This window comes from Silurus meridionalis, chromosome 24, assembly GCF_014805685.1.
Source record: "Silurus meridionalis isolate SWU-2019-XX chromosome 24, ASM1480568v1, whole genome shotgun sequence".
Lineage (NCBI taxonomy): Eukaryota > Metazoa > Chordata > Actinopteri > Siluriformes > Siluridae > Silurus > Silurus meridionalis.
Genome location: NC_060907.1, coordinates 19,503,845 through 19,519,627, shown reverse-complemented (window position 1 = coordinate 19,519,627; position 15,783 = coordinate 19,503,845). Strand labels below are relative to the sequence as shown.

Sequence of the window (15,783 nt, the reverse complement as noted above, 5' to 3'; positions counted from 1 at the left end):
GAGAAGAAATGGACAAGAGCGTGTCACATTAGCAGCGTGCAAGGAAAAGGACAGCTCATTGTCCATGGTTACTCCGAGGTGCGAGCAGTGGTTTAAAGGGAGATCAGAGTGCTGTGCAGAAATATCAGAAGATCCTTACCTGGAGATGAATCACCTAGGATGACCTGGGATTGATACTAGTTTACTGATAAGGTCAGGGGTTCAAGGGGATGTAACAGGGAATAACAGGGGATGTTATTATTGGGCCCTTAAACAAGGCACTTACCTTTTTCTGCTTTAAGGGTGCTGTACCATGGCGGGTCTTGTGCTCTGACTTTAGCTTCCTGACAAGATGGGATATGTGAAAATTAGGGAAGTGGTAGCTCAGTGGTTAAGGTTCTAGGTTACTGAAGGTTTAGGGCCCTTGAGCAAGGCCCTTAACCTTCTGCACTTCCGGAGCAGAGTATCATGACTGACCCTGTGCTCTGACTGCAGCTTCCTAACATCACTGGGAATTGTGAAGAAAGAATTTTACTGTGCTATAATTGTAAAAAAATCACCTTTACCTTTAATAAAATATGCATAAAATAAGCAAAATGTAGTCATTAATACTGTAAATATTAAATGAAATCAAATCACCCATTTTATACACAACAATAAAGAAAATGTATAAAATAATAATATGAATATATAGAAATATGAATTTGCATAGAAATATGAATATTCAATTACATGGGCCATAAAAGAGTATTTTAAGAAAGTGTGTTTAATATAATCTGGATGGGAAAATATTTTAAATGATGAACATTTTTCAATATTTGTTATTAACAATAATAAGAATTTATTGCTGCTGGTGGTGAAACAGTTGATCAAAATAAATAGAACTCTGTCTTTCATCACATTAAACCCGTCCCTCTGACCGTCTCCGATCTAATGGGGTGAAACTTTTTGGTAATGAAAGAAAAAAAAGTAACGGCGCCTCTCAAGAGGAACACTTATTATATAAACACATTATTGCACACCTTCAAGTCGATGATAAACCTCTGTATTGTATTGCATTGCATTGTATGGTGTTTTGTAGTGGGTTTTTTTTAATTACTCCATTTTTTTTTACTTTAAATAATAAACTGCATTTGTTTCATACGTTTTATTTGTTTTTTATTTTTTTAGGTTTCCTGAACATCCAGTCATGGCCGGAGAACATGACGGACTTCGGAGTGTTCTCCAACCTCAGCATCATTGGCGGACGAGCACTTTACAGGTGAGTGCGTGTTAATAACAAAATCGGGTAAGTGTACATTCTAAGATTGTTAAGAGTATTTATGAGGTTTTCTCCCTCAGCGGCGTATCTCTGCTGATCCTGAAGCAGCGCTGGATCACATCACTGGGCTTCCAGTCTCTGCTGGAGATCCACGCCGGGAACGTCTACATCAGCAACAACAGCCAGCTGTGTTTCTATCACACACTCAACTGGACGAGGTTTTTCCGCTCGGCGGGTCAGAGAGCGCTGCTGAACAACAACAAGGAGGCGCAACAGTGCGGTGAGTCGATCGCACCCCAACGCCAGGCTTATGGACGAGCTTAAACAATAGACAAGATACAGTAAATTACAAAACTGGAGGAGAATATCGCTTTCCACACCTAACATACATGAAATCCTTCCTAAGTGCGAACCTGGTTTACAGGGGGTTGATGTCAATGGCGTGCTAATGGGTTTGTAGTGAGGAGAATCGATTGTGCATGTTAGCCGTCTCGTTCATTATCCACTTATCCATGAAGGCCAGTGATGCAGACTGTGCTTGATATATCAAGTATTCATGACCATGTCTGTTTCGGTCTAAGGATACAGGCTAACAAGGAGGCGAATTCTGTGAGCTTTAGCCTTTTATAGAGTTTCGTGGATGTTTTCAAATAAAAATTATTGTTTTTCTGTAGTATATGAGGAACAAAGCCTGTCAGGTAACTGCACTTCCACTGTCCCTCATAGAAACCCCTGTCATTCATTTCCCAAAGTAAACTTTGTGTCCCGGCATGACTCCCCGCATCCGTTTCTATTCGTGGTATACAAATTTCCAGTGGTTTTCCCGCAGCAGATTGCAAGAAGACACCACACGACCAAGGTCTCCGAAATATGACACTTTCATAATGTCATGTACACCGAGCAGGGCACCGAGAACACCGAGGAGCAAACTAGGTCTCGACGTCTCCAGGGAAAGGTGTTCTGTTTCTGTAGTGAACTTATTAGCCTTTATGTGTGTGTGTTTTACAGTTACAGAGCAACGTGTGTGTGATAAGCTGTGTTCAGAAGCAGGATGTTGGGGTCCCGGGCCTGACCAGTGTGTATCCTGTAGGTACTACAGCCGTGGGAGGACGTGCGTGAAGTCCTGTAATCTTTACCAAGGGTAAGTATGTTAATACTGCATGCTAAGCTAGGCTAGGCTAGGCTAAACCGATATAGCTGCAAGATCAGTGTTTGCACTGCATGCAAATAAGACCGGTCTACACTGAGGCCTACACCTAAATATCCTCAGGTGTGTGATTAGTCAACATGTGACTGCAAATGTGATCAAGTCTGCTGATGGGAAGTGTAGTCCAGGGTGGCCTTATTTGTAGGCCATGATGTGTTCTGGGAAGCAGAGTTCTCCAAAGTATTTGAAAAATATCAGACAGCTTTAAAGTTTCTTTAGTCTGACTGTCCCTGTTTTTCAGTGCAGATTGAAATCAGCAAATGTATATTAAACAAATTATTTAAATCTCTATAGACACTGATATTGTTTTGTGGTTTTGTTTCTCATTTTTTTAAGGAAATATTGTTAATTTTTTCTTTAGACTCGTTGGATGTTTACATGTTGTCCTTTCACAAGGGCCCATCGATTGCAGCTTTGTGGTGCTGGCATTCAAATTCATGACCTTCTAAGCCAAATTCAACTGAGACACTCCCCTTTGGCTTGAAATAGAACTAGAACTCTCTTGTTTGGATTTTTGCCCATTCTTCAAGGCAAAACTGATCCAGCTCATTCAAGTTAGACAAGTGGTCTTGGTCTACAGCAGTCTTCAAGTCATGCCACAGATTACCTATTGGATTGACGTCTGGGATTTGATTTGTCATTACAAGATATTTGCCTTGAGATCACTCCTGTGTAGCTTCAGATGCATTTTGGAGTTACTGTCCTGCTGCAAGAGGAGTCTTTCAGTGTTTACTGTGGGAATGGTGTTCCTGAGGTGATGGGAAGTTCTGGGTTTGGGCCACATATTGCATTTTAAACTTTAAAACTGATGTCTGTTATTTAGCTACTGTTCCAAGGTTCTCCTCTTTGGCATGTACTTGGTGGTATCAAAAGGTTTTGTAACACGCCAACAGAAGGCTGCAATCACAGTACAGGGAGCGAATAAGATCGCGATTGCATCATAGACAGCAAGTTAGAACAAAGAACAAACATGAAATTTTGCTTGAAACTGGCCAAATCTGCCCCAGATACGTTTGACATGATTCGGCAAGATTACGGCGATGCTGCAATTAGTTGTTCAGGGTGTTTCGAGTGGCATGCAGACTTAAAAAATGCAAGGTCACTGGAAGACGATGAGAGATCAGGAAGGCAACCAACCAACCAGGCGATCTTCATGTGTGATTTGAACATGCGCCATGTTGCTACTAAGTTCGTCTCCAGGCTGCTGATTCGGGAGCAGAAATAAACACCACGTCAAGTCTGACAAGAACTCCGTCAGTGTGCCGTGGATGAGCCGTCCTTCATGTCAAAGATCATTACAGGTGACAAAATTGGGGGTGTATGGTTACGGTTCGGAGATGTGCTCTTCCACTGTGAAGACTATTGCTTCGTCTCAATGACCGGAAAAGGTGCGGCAGGTCCGCAGCTTGACCAAATGCATGCTAATCATCTTTTTCGACATTCGAAGCATTGTGTGTTGAGAATTCGTCGCAAGGCCACACCGTCAATAGTGAGTTCTACTGCCGGGTTTTAAGGCGTCTGAGAGAGGTCATTACAGACAGAGCTAGAACTGAGCTGGTCTCAAAACCTTTTGATACCACCTTGTACGACCTAGGGACAAATACTGCAATTTCTGCTGTATACCTGTAAGTTTTTGTGGTATATGTATATATATATATAAAACATCGCATTTAAAGGTTTTATATTAAAGCTGTTATAATGCAACAAGACAGCAAGTAAGTGAATACTTTTGCAATGCTCTATCTCAATGAAAAACTGAAGGAAAAAACTAAACAAGACATGTCTTTTGGGATACAGTGGAGGGAAGGCTGTGTGTACTCTAACTCACCCAGTCTGACCCCAAGAAGAAGGAATTATTTTGAATTATTCATGGTTTGTCTCACAGCCCTGGAGCTCTGGACTCTCTGAGCTCTGGGGTTTAAGGAGCAGAAACAATACAAAGAGCTGAAGGGTCACAGTTGAAATCTGCTGATATTTCTGGAAAACCTGAAAGCTTGTTTTATTCCAAGACTGAATGTGTGTATGTGTGTGTATGCAGAGAATTCCGTGAGTTTGTCAATGGATCAGTGTGTGTGGTGTGCGATAACCAGTGTGAGAAATCTGGAGACAAAACACTGACCTGTCACGGACCAGTAAGAACCAGTTTGTCTTTCTTACTTTCTCTCTCTCTATCTGTATATCTGTGTCTCTGTTTCTTTATCTATCTATCTATCTATCTATCTATCTATCTATCTATCTATCTATCTATCTATCTATCTATCTATCTATCTATCTATCTATCTATCTATCTATCTTTATCTATCTATCTATCTATCTATCTATCTATCTATCTATCTATCTATCTATCTATCTATCTATCTATCTATCTGGCACTCTCTTTTTCTGTATGTTTCTCTATCTTGCTTTATCTTTTTATATGCCAGAAAGATTGTTCTCTCTGTGTCTCAATGTCTTTTTTTCAATAGTTGTCTGTCCATCCATCCATCCATCCATCCATCCATCCATCCTTCTCTCTTTTTATCTATCACTTTCTTTCATGTGTCTCCTTTGAATGTTGCTATATCTCTATGTCTATTGATTGGTCTCTCTCTCTCTCTCTCTCTCTCTCTCTCTCTCTCTCTCTCTCTCTCTCTTTCTATCTCCACTTCAGGGTGCAGATCATTGTATGAAGTGTGCCCACGTAAAAGACGGGCCCAGCTGCGTGGAGAAATGTCCTGATGGGCTGCAGGATGCCGACAGCTTCATCTTCAAATACGCCCACAGCAACAACGAGTGTAGACCCTGCCATGCCCATTGCACCCGGGGGTATGTGTGTGTGTGTGTGTGTGTGTGTGTGGGTTCATTTCTGATGAATGCACACAGCCTAAGTGCTCCAACCCACAATGGCTGCTAGAAAAAAAAAAGAAAAAAAAAGACAAACACAGCGCACTATAATGAACCATCAGGAATTAGATCCCTTACTCATGATGACATCATTTCCTCGTAATGCAGCAGCAGCCTGAGTTTAATAGCGATAAGTCTGCACACTCAGAGTGTGTGTGTGTGTGTGTGTGTGTGTGTGTGTGTGAGAGAGAGAGAGATTTTCCGCCAATAAACTTGTACACCACACTGAATCTGGCGCAGAATTAAATCTCTAAATCACATTGTATTAAACGTACAAACCGCTGTGGATTGTGGTTATTATTCTCGGCACCCGGCGGCGAATCCGAACCTGCCTCCGAGTTTGCGGCTTTAATAGAAAGGATTTTAATTGGGAGCAAATTGTCCATTAGAGCGCAGTGTCACTGCGAGGAGTCCAGCTGAGACATTGTACTCTTCGGCTACAAGTGCATTCCGGGGACATGTTCAAACCAGGGACATTGTGCACTGTCGACATTTCTCTGTGATCGTTTTTTTATATATGAAATAAACTTGAATAAGAATGGAGAATCGTAATTGTGTACTACTGCTACTGATAAGATTCACACGTCGATTTTAGGTGCACCGGACCTCGGATTAAGGACTGCCTCGGAATGATGGACAGGTAACAATAAAACTTGTTCATGCATGTTCTTTTTTTTTTTGGTTGACATTCTTGGCTGCCTAAATGTTTTTTTCATTGCAGGACTCCTCTGATTGCAACCGGAGTGTTCGGGATGATGATCGTGATCGTGGCGCTCGGTTTCGCCGTTTACTTCAGAAGCAGGAGCATCAAGAAGAAGAGAGTGCTACGCCGCTTCATGGAGTCGGAGGTACGAAGAACTGATATGGGATCTGCTGTGTGTGTGTGTGTGTGTGTGTGTGTGTGTGTGTGTGTGTGTTTAGGTATATATAGTGTATGTGAACGTATTACTGTAATAACTGGTCTGAGATCTGTGTGCTGATCAGCTCTTGGAGCCTCTTACATCCAGTGGAACTACAATGCATCAGGCTCAGCTGCGTCTGCTGAAAGAAACCGAACTCAAGAGCGTCAAAATCCTGGGATCCGGAACCTACGGTAGCGTCTACAAGGTAATCGAGTGATAACGAAAAAGAGATTAGCGTTATATATTAAATTTACAAACTGTACTTTATACAATTATTTAAAAAAAACAATATTTATTTTATTCTTTTTAAATCAGGGCATCTGGATACCAGAAGGTGAGAGTGTAAAAATCCCAGTGGCTATAAAAGAACTCAGTGAAACTACAAGACAGAAAGCCAGGGGTAAATTTCTTGACGTGAGTCACATCGACGTTCTTTTCCGTACCTGAATCTCTGTAAACGTACGCCGGGATATTCGGTTTAATACAGTTAATATATGAATAATGTTTCAGCGTTATTACTATATTCATGCACACGCTCTCTAAATAAGTGCAGCAGTGTGTGCGCACACACACACACACACACACACACACCGATGCACAAAGGCGAGTACATGCTGAGGGTCACTCTCACTAATGGCGGTCACCTCTTCTGAGAGGCGATGGAGCACTAGACACACTTTCTCATTATTTTTTTTCCATCTCTTTCTTTCACTCTTTAAGGCTTCATGGATAATGTTTAGTCTGGGATTTGAGAGGACGGATATTGATGCCCTCTCTCCTTCTTCTTCTTTTTTTTTCCCCCCTGAAAGACTCTTCATTCTTTGCCTGTTCTTACTTTTCTTCAAGGCCGGCATTAATGCACAGCCTTTTCGATCCATTCAGGATTAAATAAAGAGGGGGGAGGGGGGCATCTATTAACAGCATTGCATGGTTGTCAGGTGAATGCTAGAATAATCACGAAAGCTTCATCTATTCTTCACGGCGTTCTATTACAAGGTCGTGTTTTGTTTTTTGTGTCTCCCCCTTAGGAGGCTGTAATGATGTCCAGCATGGATCATCCACACCTGCTGCGTCTGCTCGGGTTGTGTGTGAGCCCCGACGTGCAGCTGGTGACTCAGTTCCTGCCCCACGGCTGTCTGCTGGACTATGTCCGTGAGCACAAGGACAGTGTTGGCTCTCAGCTGCTGCTCAACTGGTGTGTTCAGATAGCCAAGGTAACAGTGTCCTGCTAAGAGTAAGAGTCCCCATTAAGAATTTCCCATAAGAATCCCCTGTAAAACTTTTCCAGAAGAGTCTCCTGCAAGAGTGTCAAGTTAGTGTGTCCTGGTACACGTCCTCAGTAAGAGTTCCCTGTAAGAGTCTCCTGTATGATTCTCCTGTAAAAAAAAGTCCCAGAAAGAAACTCCTATAAGCATGTCCCATAAGAGTCACATATGAGTGTCCTGTAGGTGTCTCCTATAAGAGTCTTGTGTAAGAGAGTCCTATTATAGTGTCCTGGGGGTGTTTTCAGGAAAAGTGTCCTGTACATGTGTGCTTTAGGTATCTCCTGTATGAGCATTTCCCATAAGAGTCACATATAAGAGTGTCCTGTAGGTGTCTCCTAAAGTGTTCTATAAGAATCTCCTGTGAGAGTGTCCAGTTTTTTTTCTTTAATCAACAGTCATATGCAGCTTCTCAACCAGTGGAAACAGAAATCCCTGCCCATTTCAGTAATCTCTTGTCCCCTGCTCAGTTTTGACCCTTGAAAGACACGGCCTTGCTTTCTGGCACCTTGAGTGCATTAGTGTGAAAAATGCCTATCAGCTTATATTACAATATGCATATAGGTCAAACAGTTAACCATTTAGTGTATTTTAAGCAATGTCCGACTCCCTGACGTACTTGAGAGCTTTTTTTTGCCACAACTTTCACTTTCTCCACCTCACTTGCCTGCATCACTGTCAAGTCACCTGTCTGCCTCGAACTGATGGCTTGAGTAGAAGAGACACACTACGGCTCTTCATCACAAAGAGGTTCGGACACCGACTTAATGACTTCTATCAATCATGCGGCCACCTGCGACACGTCCCTGCTGTTGGAGGTTGTCGCGGTCACACCGCAGCCTGATTGGTAGCAGATCCTCATTTAAAGATGTTGCGTGCCACATGGAGGAATAATAAACGGGTTTCTGGTACTGCAAGCATGATGTATGAGCAGGGAGGATTCTCCAGTATCTCCAGCTGAATCAGAAATCCTGGCCTTTCTCATCTGCCAGGCTGTGGTGCCATTTCATTGCATAACAGATTATTGATGATCTAATTAACTGTGGAAGTACATTTTAAATGGGTAAAACAGCGCTATGGTGTGCTGAAATGTGTTTCCTTTCCTCATTCCACTTGCCCAGTTAGTAAATTAAAGCACTCAATAAAGCTGTCAAGAAAACCCTGGCAGCCTGGTGTATCCATGCAACCACTGACATTGTGACTGATTTATGACCTTCTTGACCACAATGAGAAGAACCTTCATGTCACTTCTTATTTGCTCTCCTTCAACCTCCTTCTCTTTTCTTTATATCGTGTGACATAAATTCAGTTTTCTCTATCGCAATAAAATGCTGCAGCGCAGTACATTTAGGGTACAGGAAGAAGTTTTCTTTGACTATTAATGCCCTCACTCACAAGCCATACTGACTGGTTTTGCAGCAATGCACTCTGCGCAAAATACGACATATGGGGCCATGAAAAAAAAAGGATGGCTGCTAGGCTAAACAGATGATTTTGATCAGGTTACACTTCGCTCCATTATGCCCAGTGCATGATACCCTCGCTGCCTGATTGGATATCACACAAGTTTTTAGTGACCGAATAAAATTATTGCAGGGCTTAATACCGAACCTTGAGGTACTCCATTAAAAGAATATATTTGTAAGAAAAGTAAAAAAGACATAACCTGGGAATAAATATTTTTCAGGGTATGATGTACTTGGAGGAAAGAAAGCTGGTCCATAGGAATCTGTCTGCTCGTAATATCATGGTGAAATCTCCAAACCACGTCAAGATCACCGACTATGGGCTTGCTCAGCTTCTGGGTGCAGACAGTGAAGACGAAGACAAGGTTAGAAGGTCTCCATCAAGCCACAGGGACATTATTTATACTTAAAAATGAGCTTATTTCTTCTTCTGTTCATCTGCAGACATTTCACATCAGTTGGATGGCGCTGGAGTGTATTCACTACAAAAAGTTCACACACCAGAGTGACGTTTGGAGTTATGGTAAGGAACCTCAGTGTTTTGAATCGCATACAAGCTCTTTCTGAGTGGGCAATTATAATATTGATTAATCAGGAGTGACCGTCTGGGAGCTGATGACTTTTGGAGGTAAGCCGTACGACGGCATTCCCAATCGCGAGATCCCGGATATTTTGGAAAAGGGAGAACGTCTGGCTCAACCTCCGATATGCACAATAGAGGTCTACATGGTCATGGTCAAGTGTAAGTTCTCAACTCTTTTTTTTACAATGTGTTCAAATCCGAATGCCTTATATCTAACTATTTATATCTAATTATATCAAATTACATGATTTTATAAGCCTAACCCAATACCATTAATAAGCACCTTGCAGCATATTGATAAAGATGAGTAATTAGGGTTGTCGTATGAGCTTTAGAAAGGGAATTAACTCGGTGTGAAGTGGAAACATGCAAATGCTCGACAGGGATTAAATGATTCTATCAGCAAGTAAAAGAGAATTTTCCATTTATTTACGCTGCATTGATTCATTTCCTGCTAAAAGGAGCTGCTTCGGGAGTTTTTTTGTGCCTCGTTAATGATCCTTTCGTCCTCGCTCAAGGCTGGATGATCGATGCTGACAGTCGGCCCAGGTTTAAAGAGCTTGCTACAGAATTCTGCAAGATGGCAAGAGACCCTCAGAGGTACCTGGTCATTCAGGTTAGTAGCAGAAAAAATAAATTTTTCACCTCTTAGATCTGACACTAGAAAGTATCAAGATTACCTTTTGTTTCAGGGGGATGACTGCCTAAAGCTGCCTAGTCCCACGCACAGTAAATTCCTCCACAGTCTCTTGGATGATGACGAACCTGGAGATATGATGGATGCTGAGGAGTACTTGGGTCCTCAAAAACTTAAAGATCTATCCAATGTTTCCTCCCATCCATCCGGCCCTAATCTCAAATCCAATCAGGTGAGGCTGTTAGTACCTTATTATATGGCACCTCCTTAGATAATAATCAGACCCAAGATTAATAGTTTTCTTTTTTTCTGGACTTCCATCGCATGTTGAATGACATACAGGCACCGAGTTATGCGACGTTAGAAGCACAGGGTTGTGAGGCAGCCACGGCATCTGGTGAACTGTTGTTCCCTGCAAAATCTGCAAAAGAGGAGCAGCTCTGCCATGGAAAGCTGAAGAAGAATCTCAGCACTGCCACTGCGACAGAGGACAGCAGCTGTCGGCGCTACAGTGCAGATCCCGCTGCATTCCTGAAAGACAGAGCACAGAGGCGAAGTCCTGACGAGGATCGATGTGTGGCTGCCAGGAACGACAAGAGTTCCTCAGGTAACCTCTTCTACTGCAGTAGTCCAATGTTTCATGCCATATGAATGATCTTTTACAGATCCTTGTGTTATGTCGGTGAATAAATTGAAAGCATTGCCAGCTCCCTCACTTTCATTCTTGACTGAATCTTTGAGATATCATATTAAAAATGCTGTTTTTTTCTAAACTCCAGACCCTATTGAGGAGAATCCTTTCATCATCCACCAGAAAAACCGAGAGGTTCATGCACTGGATAACCCAGGTTACCATGGCAACCCTGACGGACAACTCAAGCTTGAGGACGAGAACACTATTCTCGGCCACAGAAAAGACGAGATGATTCAGGAGACACTGAAGAAAAGCATGGTGTCTCTTCCTGGGCTGACCAGAACAACAAGCAGGACTACAAACATCCATGTAAAAAATGTTCACTTTACACTCCCACCAGTTCAGCCCCCTCACAGTGGACCAATGAGTCAAAACGGTCACCATTTCCATTCGGGTCATGATCATTCCACTATGTGTGTCCTACCTTCAGTAACAGGACAAATGTGCCACATCAGCCATCAAATCCAACCTGGATCTCCTGGTCCTGCTCGCACCTTGCATCAGCACGATGGCGTTAAAAGTACCACTAGTGTTCTACCAGGCCATGCGGTCCATCAAAGCGGCACAACACAAACAGCTCACTCTGGAACAAATAAGAAGTCCTTTCCAACAAACAATCCAGAAAAGCGACATCAAAACCTTCCAGCCAGCATTCCACCGCACCCTCCAGATCCCTTGCTGGTCTGCAGGAACAGTTTCATCTACAAGCAGAACGGCAGTGAGAACCCAGAGAACCTGCCCGAGTCCAGTCTGAAACCAGGAACGTTTCTGCCTCCTCCACCGTATAGGCACAGAAACACTGTAGTGTAACATCACGACCACACTGGTTTCTCAGCGACTGCTTCTTCTACCAGCACGTTGAAGACATCATTTTCATCTTCAGCACATCTTGCAACCCTTCTGCTGGATCTTTACGAGAGGTTTCCTCAGCATCATACTGTATACTGTGTATGTATATACGTATAGCCGAACTGAGAGAAAACAAACTGCACCTTTCAGACTTTTATAACTCTGCATCATTGTGTGTGTTTGTGTGTGTGTGTGTGTGTAGTATACGCATATCCTTTGTAAATTCGGGAAGATACAGGAGGCTTTTATAATATATTTTTAGAAAAAGTGAAGGCACCTGATTGTTTATATAATAAAAAGTAATAAAAGTACTTGCACATCTATTTTTCCTCCTCCGTGTGAACATGTGTGCTGTTCTGAGACGGCAAAGCCTTAATCAAGAGGCTGGTTTAATCCTCTCTGACTCACTCGTGGATGTTATTTAATAAAAAAAAATGCAGCGCGCAAGACATCTCCGAGGCAGACCCGCGAAGGTTTCCCCGCTGGCGTTTTGAAAAACGGATAACAATGAAATTGTTTCCCCTCGCAGTCTTGTACATCTATGTTGAACCTGCTGTATTATTCCTGGTTGTGGACTGGCACAGTGTCTTTTACGATGTATATTTTTGGATTATGATTACTACACAATAAAAATGATTACGGTTTCAAAATGAAATGCTCCGTACCGCCTGTATTGATTGGGTTAAAAACCTTCTACTGGGTTTACCAGTGTGTGTTCGGACACCCAGCATAGCCTCGTGAATCGATCAGGCATTTGCAAGGGGTCTCCTCATGTTCTCTTTAAGATCCGGATGAAGGCATGACTACGGTCTTTAATCGCAATGAATGCTAAGGAAAAATGTATATCGTCTCAGCGCTCTCGTGGTGGCAGGATGTAAAAAGGAAGCTGTTGAAATGAGATTAGTGTAATATCAGATGACATTTTAAGGCAGATTAAGTCCATTTGACAGCACAGAGATACAGACTCCCTCGGGCTTAGTAGAAAATAAGATAGAAAAATGAATTTCCTGCTGTTCGGCTAGATCATTTTCCTCACTCTCATAAGAATCTATTGAATATTAAGCCGTACTGCGTGCACAATCTTACCCAAATGGTTCATTGATAAACTCAGTACTCAGTGTTAGCGTAGCTTGTCATTTTATAATGATCCCCCTATTTGGATAAACAATGCTAATTCCAAGCTCTACAGTACAACACCTCTTATGGTGGTTCTATTTTTCCCACCAGAAGTGCTAATAGGGTCTATGGATCGAAAGATAGATCGTCTCTTTGCTAGCAAGCTTCTTTTCGTTAGCGGTGCTAGCATTCGATGCGTGAAATTTCCCACTGGAAGATATCCAAATCTGCTCCAGATCTAATATTCTTGAAGCTGCTCTGCTGTACAGTGTTATACACATCCAAGTTATTCTTCAGTACAATCTGCTTTATCAGCATCAAGTAACCAATCAAATCAGAGATTTACAGAGATGTACTGTAGGCTAGTTAGTTTCTAAAACGTTCAAACCCTGACAGTGATATACAGCGATGCAAATATTTGTGCGCATTTAATGCAGTGCGTTCAGAATTTGTTGTGATGAGACACAATAACTGGGGATTTTTTTCTTTTAGGATGTTTATAAACAAATAAAAGAAATGTGGGAAAGTTATCGAGTTTGGAATCTAATTTTTTACTTTGGTTCACATGTCTATAGATAGATAGACAGATAGACTCTGCCCCTCTTCAAGACACGGTACTTGTTCATTTGAAATTGCCTATACACAAAATAATAAATACACATTTGAGTACAGGAAATCAATTATATAACAGTAAAACCCCCTATAATACATCATATTGACTAGGAATTTGTAGCACAAATTGGTTTTCCGAACAAGAAAAATGAAACAGAATTCTAAAATTAAAGGTCATCTGATATTTCTGTTGTGTTTCCCTTCATTTCCGAGCCCCCAGACATAGGATCAGTCCGATAGGTTTGTGTAAATTCCACAGCGAGTAGCATTTAATTAATTGAGTGGTGACATTTGGGTGGAGGGAGAGTCGAGAGTGGAAGATATTTGTCTCAAAAAACAGCTATAATAGCTTGTATAATTATAAACACCCCTTCTGGATCTCGTATTCGACTGTATCATGGATAGTTTGGCGAAATAATATATACGACCGAATCTTACATTTCAATTGCAGATCGTGTTACATTGGTCATTCTGGGTCATTTGCAGGAGGTGAGGGCTGAAAAGTGATTTTCTTGTATTTTCCGCTAGAACGATCCATCTTACAAATCCCCCGCTTGTGCTTTTTCATCCGCCGTATGAATTGTTTCCACGCGAAAGACTCCATTGGTAATAAAGCCTTGCAATTGCAAGTGAATAAATCTTTATGCTACACAGGATCCATCTTCAGTTGCAGTCTGACCTCTGACTGGAATTCAGCACCGACACTGGAGACTCCTTCCATATGTATTTTATAAACATATTTTTTCCAAGAAAAGTTTTTTCTTCTTTCGTTTTTTTCTGTTTGGTCCTCATACATCATTTCTATTTGATACATATTTTCTTCTTTGTTAAACACTGAAGTAATTAAACCAATTTATTTTTTTTATTTTTTATTTTTTAATTTTTATTTACACATAGTTGTATTTGGTAATTATATGCTTATTGTCCGGCTTTGTCACCATCACAAAGAGTATAAATGAGCGAAACACTCTCACCTTTCTTTAAACGAGCCAGATAACGAACATCACAAATGTGACGATTATTGTAATCAGTGTGTATTGATTGTCTGTCCAGAACCTGAGTATTCTGGTTTGAATTCACTCCCACTACAAATCCATGAAGTGGCTTATTGAAGAAAAGCGCAATCCTGTCAGAAAAAATACAAAAAATCTAAATATTTGATTTCTTTCCTGAGGTCACTAAGCAACTGGTAGGAACCTTTTCCCAAAACTATCCACATTTTCTGTCAAAGACAAACCCTAGAGTGTCCTCCAGAATTTGCTGATGTGTGTAATGGGTGTCCTTGTGGATCATCAGGAGCACTGAGATGATGGATAATGTCGATTCCGCAGACAAAGAGACACACATTTGTCTGGGAAGATGTGCAGCATACAAACGCTAACAACACATCCAGAGGTTTTTATTACCACTTTGGTTGAAATCGAATCGACCGCTTGTGCCGAATCAGAATTCAAAATCCAACAAATTAAAAAAACAACAACAATGAAATAACCTGAAACATTGGACTCCTTCTGGAAAGCAATGGTTTGTAAATATAAGACACCAGTGTGTATGACGCAATTGGAATTGTCGCCTGATATATACAGGAATTCACGTTATGTCATTAGTGTCAACGCTATTTGCTGTTTCTTTCCTCTTTGTCCAGGACGTCAGTGGAAATGGAAATGAGATGGTGATGGCGCCCGCTCACTCTGACTTCTCTCCGTCCCATTTAGATCGGTGTTCACTGGCCTGAATAATGAACACAGCAATAAGACATTGATTTCCTCAGGGTCTAATTGTCTTGAAAAATGAAGTTGCGTGATCCTAACGGTAAAAATGTGATATTTGGGTGCTCATCGACCCGTTACTCAATTTTTTTTTAACCTCTCTTGATGATGATGATGATGATGATTATAGTTATAATGATGGTAGGCTTAGCGTTAGCGTGACGACCTACCGACCGCATATACGGTAAACAAGCTCGTTCTCTCGCCTCCGTTCGAAAGGCCAGACGGCGACTGTATTCGAATGGCAATGGGGAAGTTAATAAGGTGCTTCACACCTCCTCAATCAAAGGCGACTGGCACCGTCAATGCACCCGAAGCATATTTCACAGGAACACAAAGTGCAACAAATAAAGGGCGAACGACCTACACCGAAAAACTAAATGTGCATTGGTTTCGCTTGGCCAATCAAATGAAAGGTTTTTGCATCCACACATTACGAATTTTAAAAATAAATAAACGCTTTTTTATTATCTCAATTCATTTAATAAATCATAATGCCTGCATTGCTGTGACTGTTTTCTTAAATGACAGAGGAATTAGCAGCTCAGTACATTTTTTTCCAT

At 41.5% G+C, this 15,783-nt stretch overlaps 2 protein-coding genes across 2 annotated transcripts in view; both read left to right on the top strand.

The window, feature by feature from the left end:
- The window catches only part of LOC124378517 (receptor tyrosine-protein kinase erbB-4-like), a 44,361-nt gene extending 32,022 nt beyond the window's left edge, over positions 1 to 12,339 (top strand). The window contains exons 11-27 of the mRNA XM_046838218.1: positions 1,150 to 1,240; positions 1,321 to 1,520; positions 2,249 to 2,381; positions 4,486 to 4,579; positions 5,098 to 5,252; positions 5,926 to 5,970; positions 6,052 to 6,178; positions 6,315 to 6,437; positions 6,548 to 6,646; positions 7,261 to 7,446; positions 9,182 to 9,325; positions 9,405 to 9,483; positions 9,556 to 9,702; positions 10,062 to 10,159; positions 10,236 to 10,412; positions 10,523 to 10,787; positions 10,960 to 12,339. Of these exons, the coding sequence (XP_046694174.1) occupies positions 1,150 to 1,240; positions 1,321 to 1,520; positions 2,249 to 2,381; positions 4,486 to 4,579; positions 5,098 to 5,252; positions 5,926 to 5,970; positions 6,052 to 6,178; positions 6,315 to 6,437; positions 6,548 to 6,646; positions 7,261 to 7,446; positions 9,182 to 9,325; positions 9,405 to 9,483; positions 9,556 to 9,702; positions 10,062 to 10,159; positions 10,236 to 10,412; positions 10,523 to 10,787; positions 10,960 to 11,684 (2,888 nt within the window). The 3' untranslated portion in view covers positions 11,685 to 12,339. The remainder of the gene's footprint in view (positions 1 to 1,149; positions 1,241 to 1,320; positions 1,521 to 2,248; positions 2,382 to 4,485; positions 4,580 to 5,097; positions 5,253 to 5,925; positions 5,971 to 6,051; positions 6,179 to 6,314; positions 6,438 to 6,547; positions 6,647 to 7,260; positions 7,447 to 9,181; positions 9,326 to 9,404; positions 9,484 to 9,555; positions 9,703 to 10,061; positions 10,160 to 10,235; positions 10,413 to 10,522; positions 10,788 to 10,959) is intronic.
- Positions 1 to 15,783, top strand: part of LOC124378518 (C-type mannose receptor 2-like) — a 95,569-nt gene that overhangs the window by 59,117 nt on the left and 20,669 nt on the right. The window lies entirely within an intron of this gene.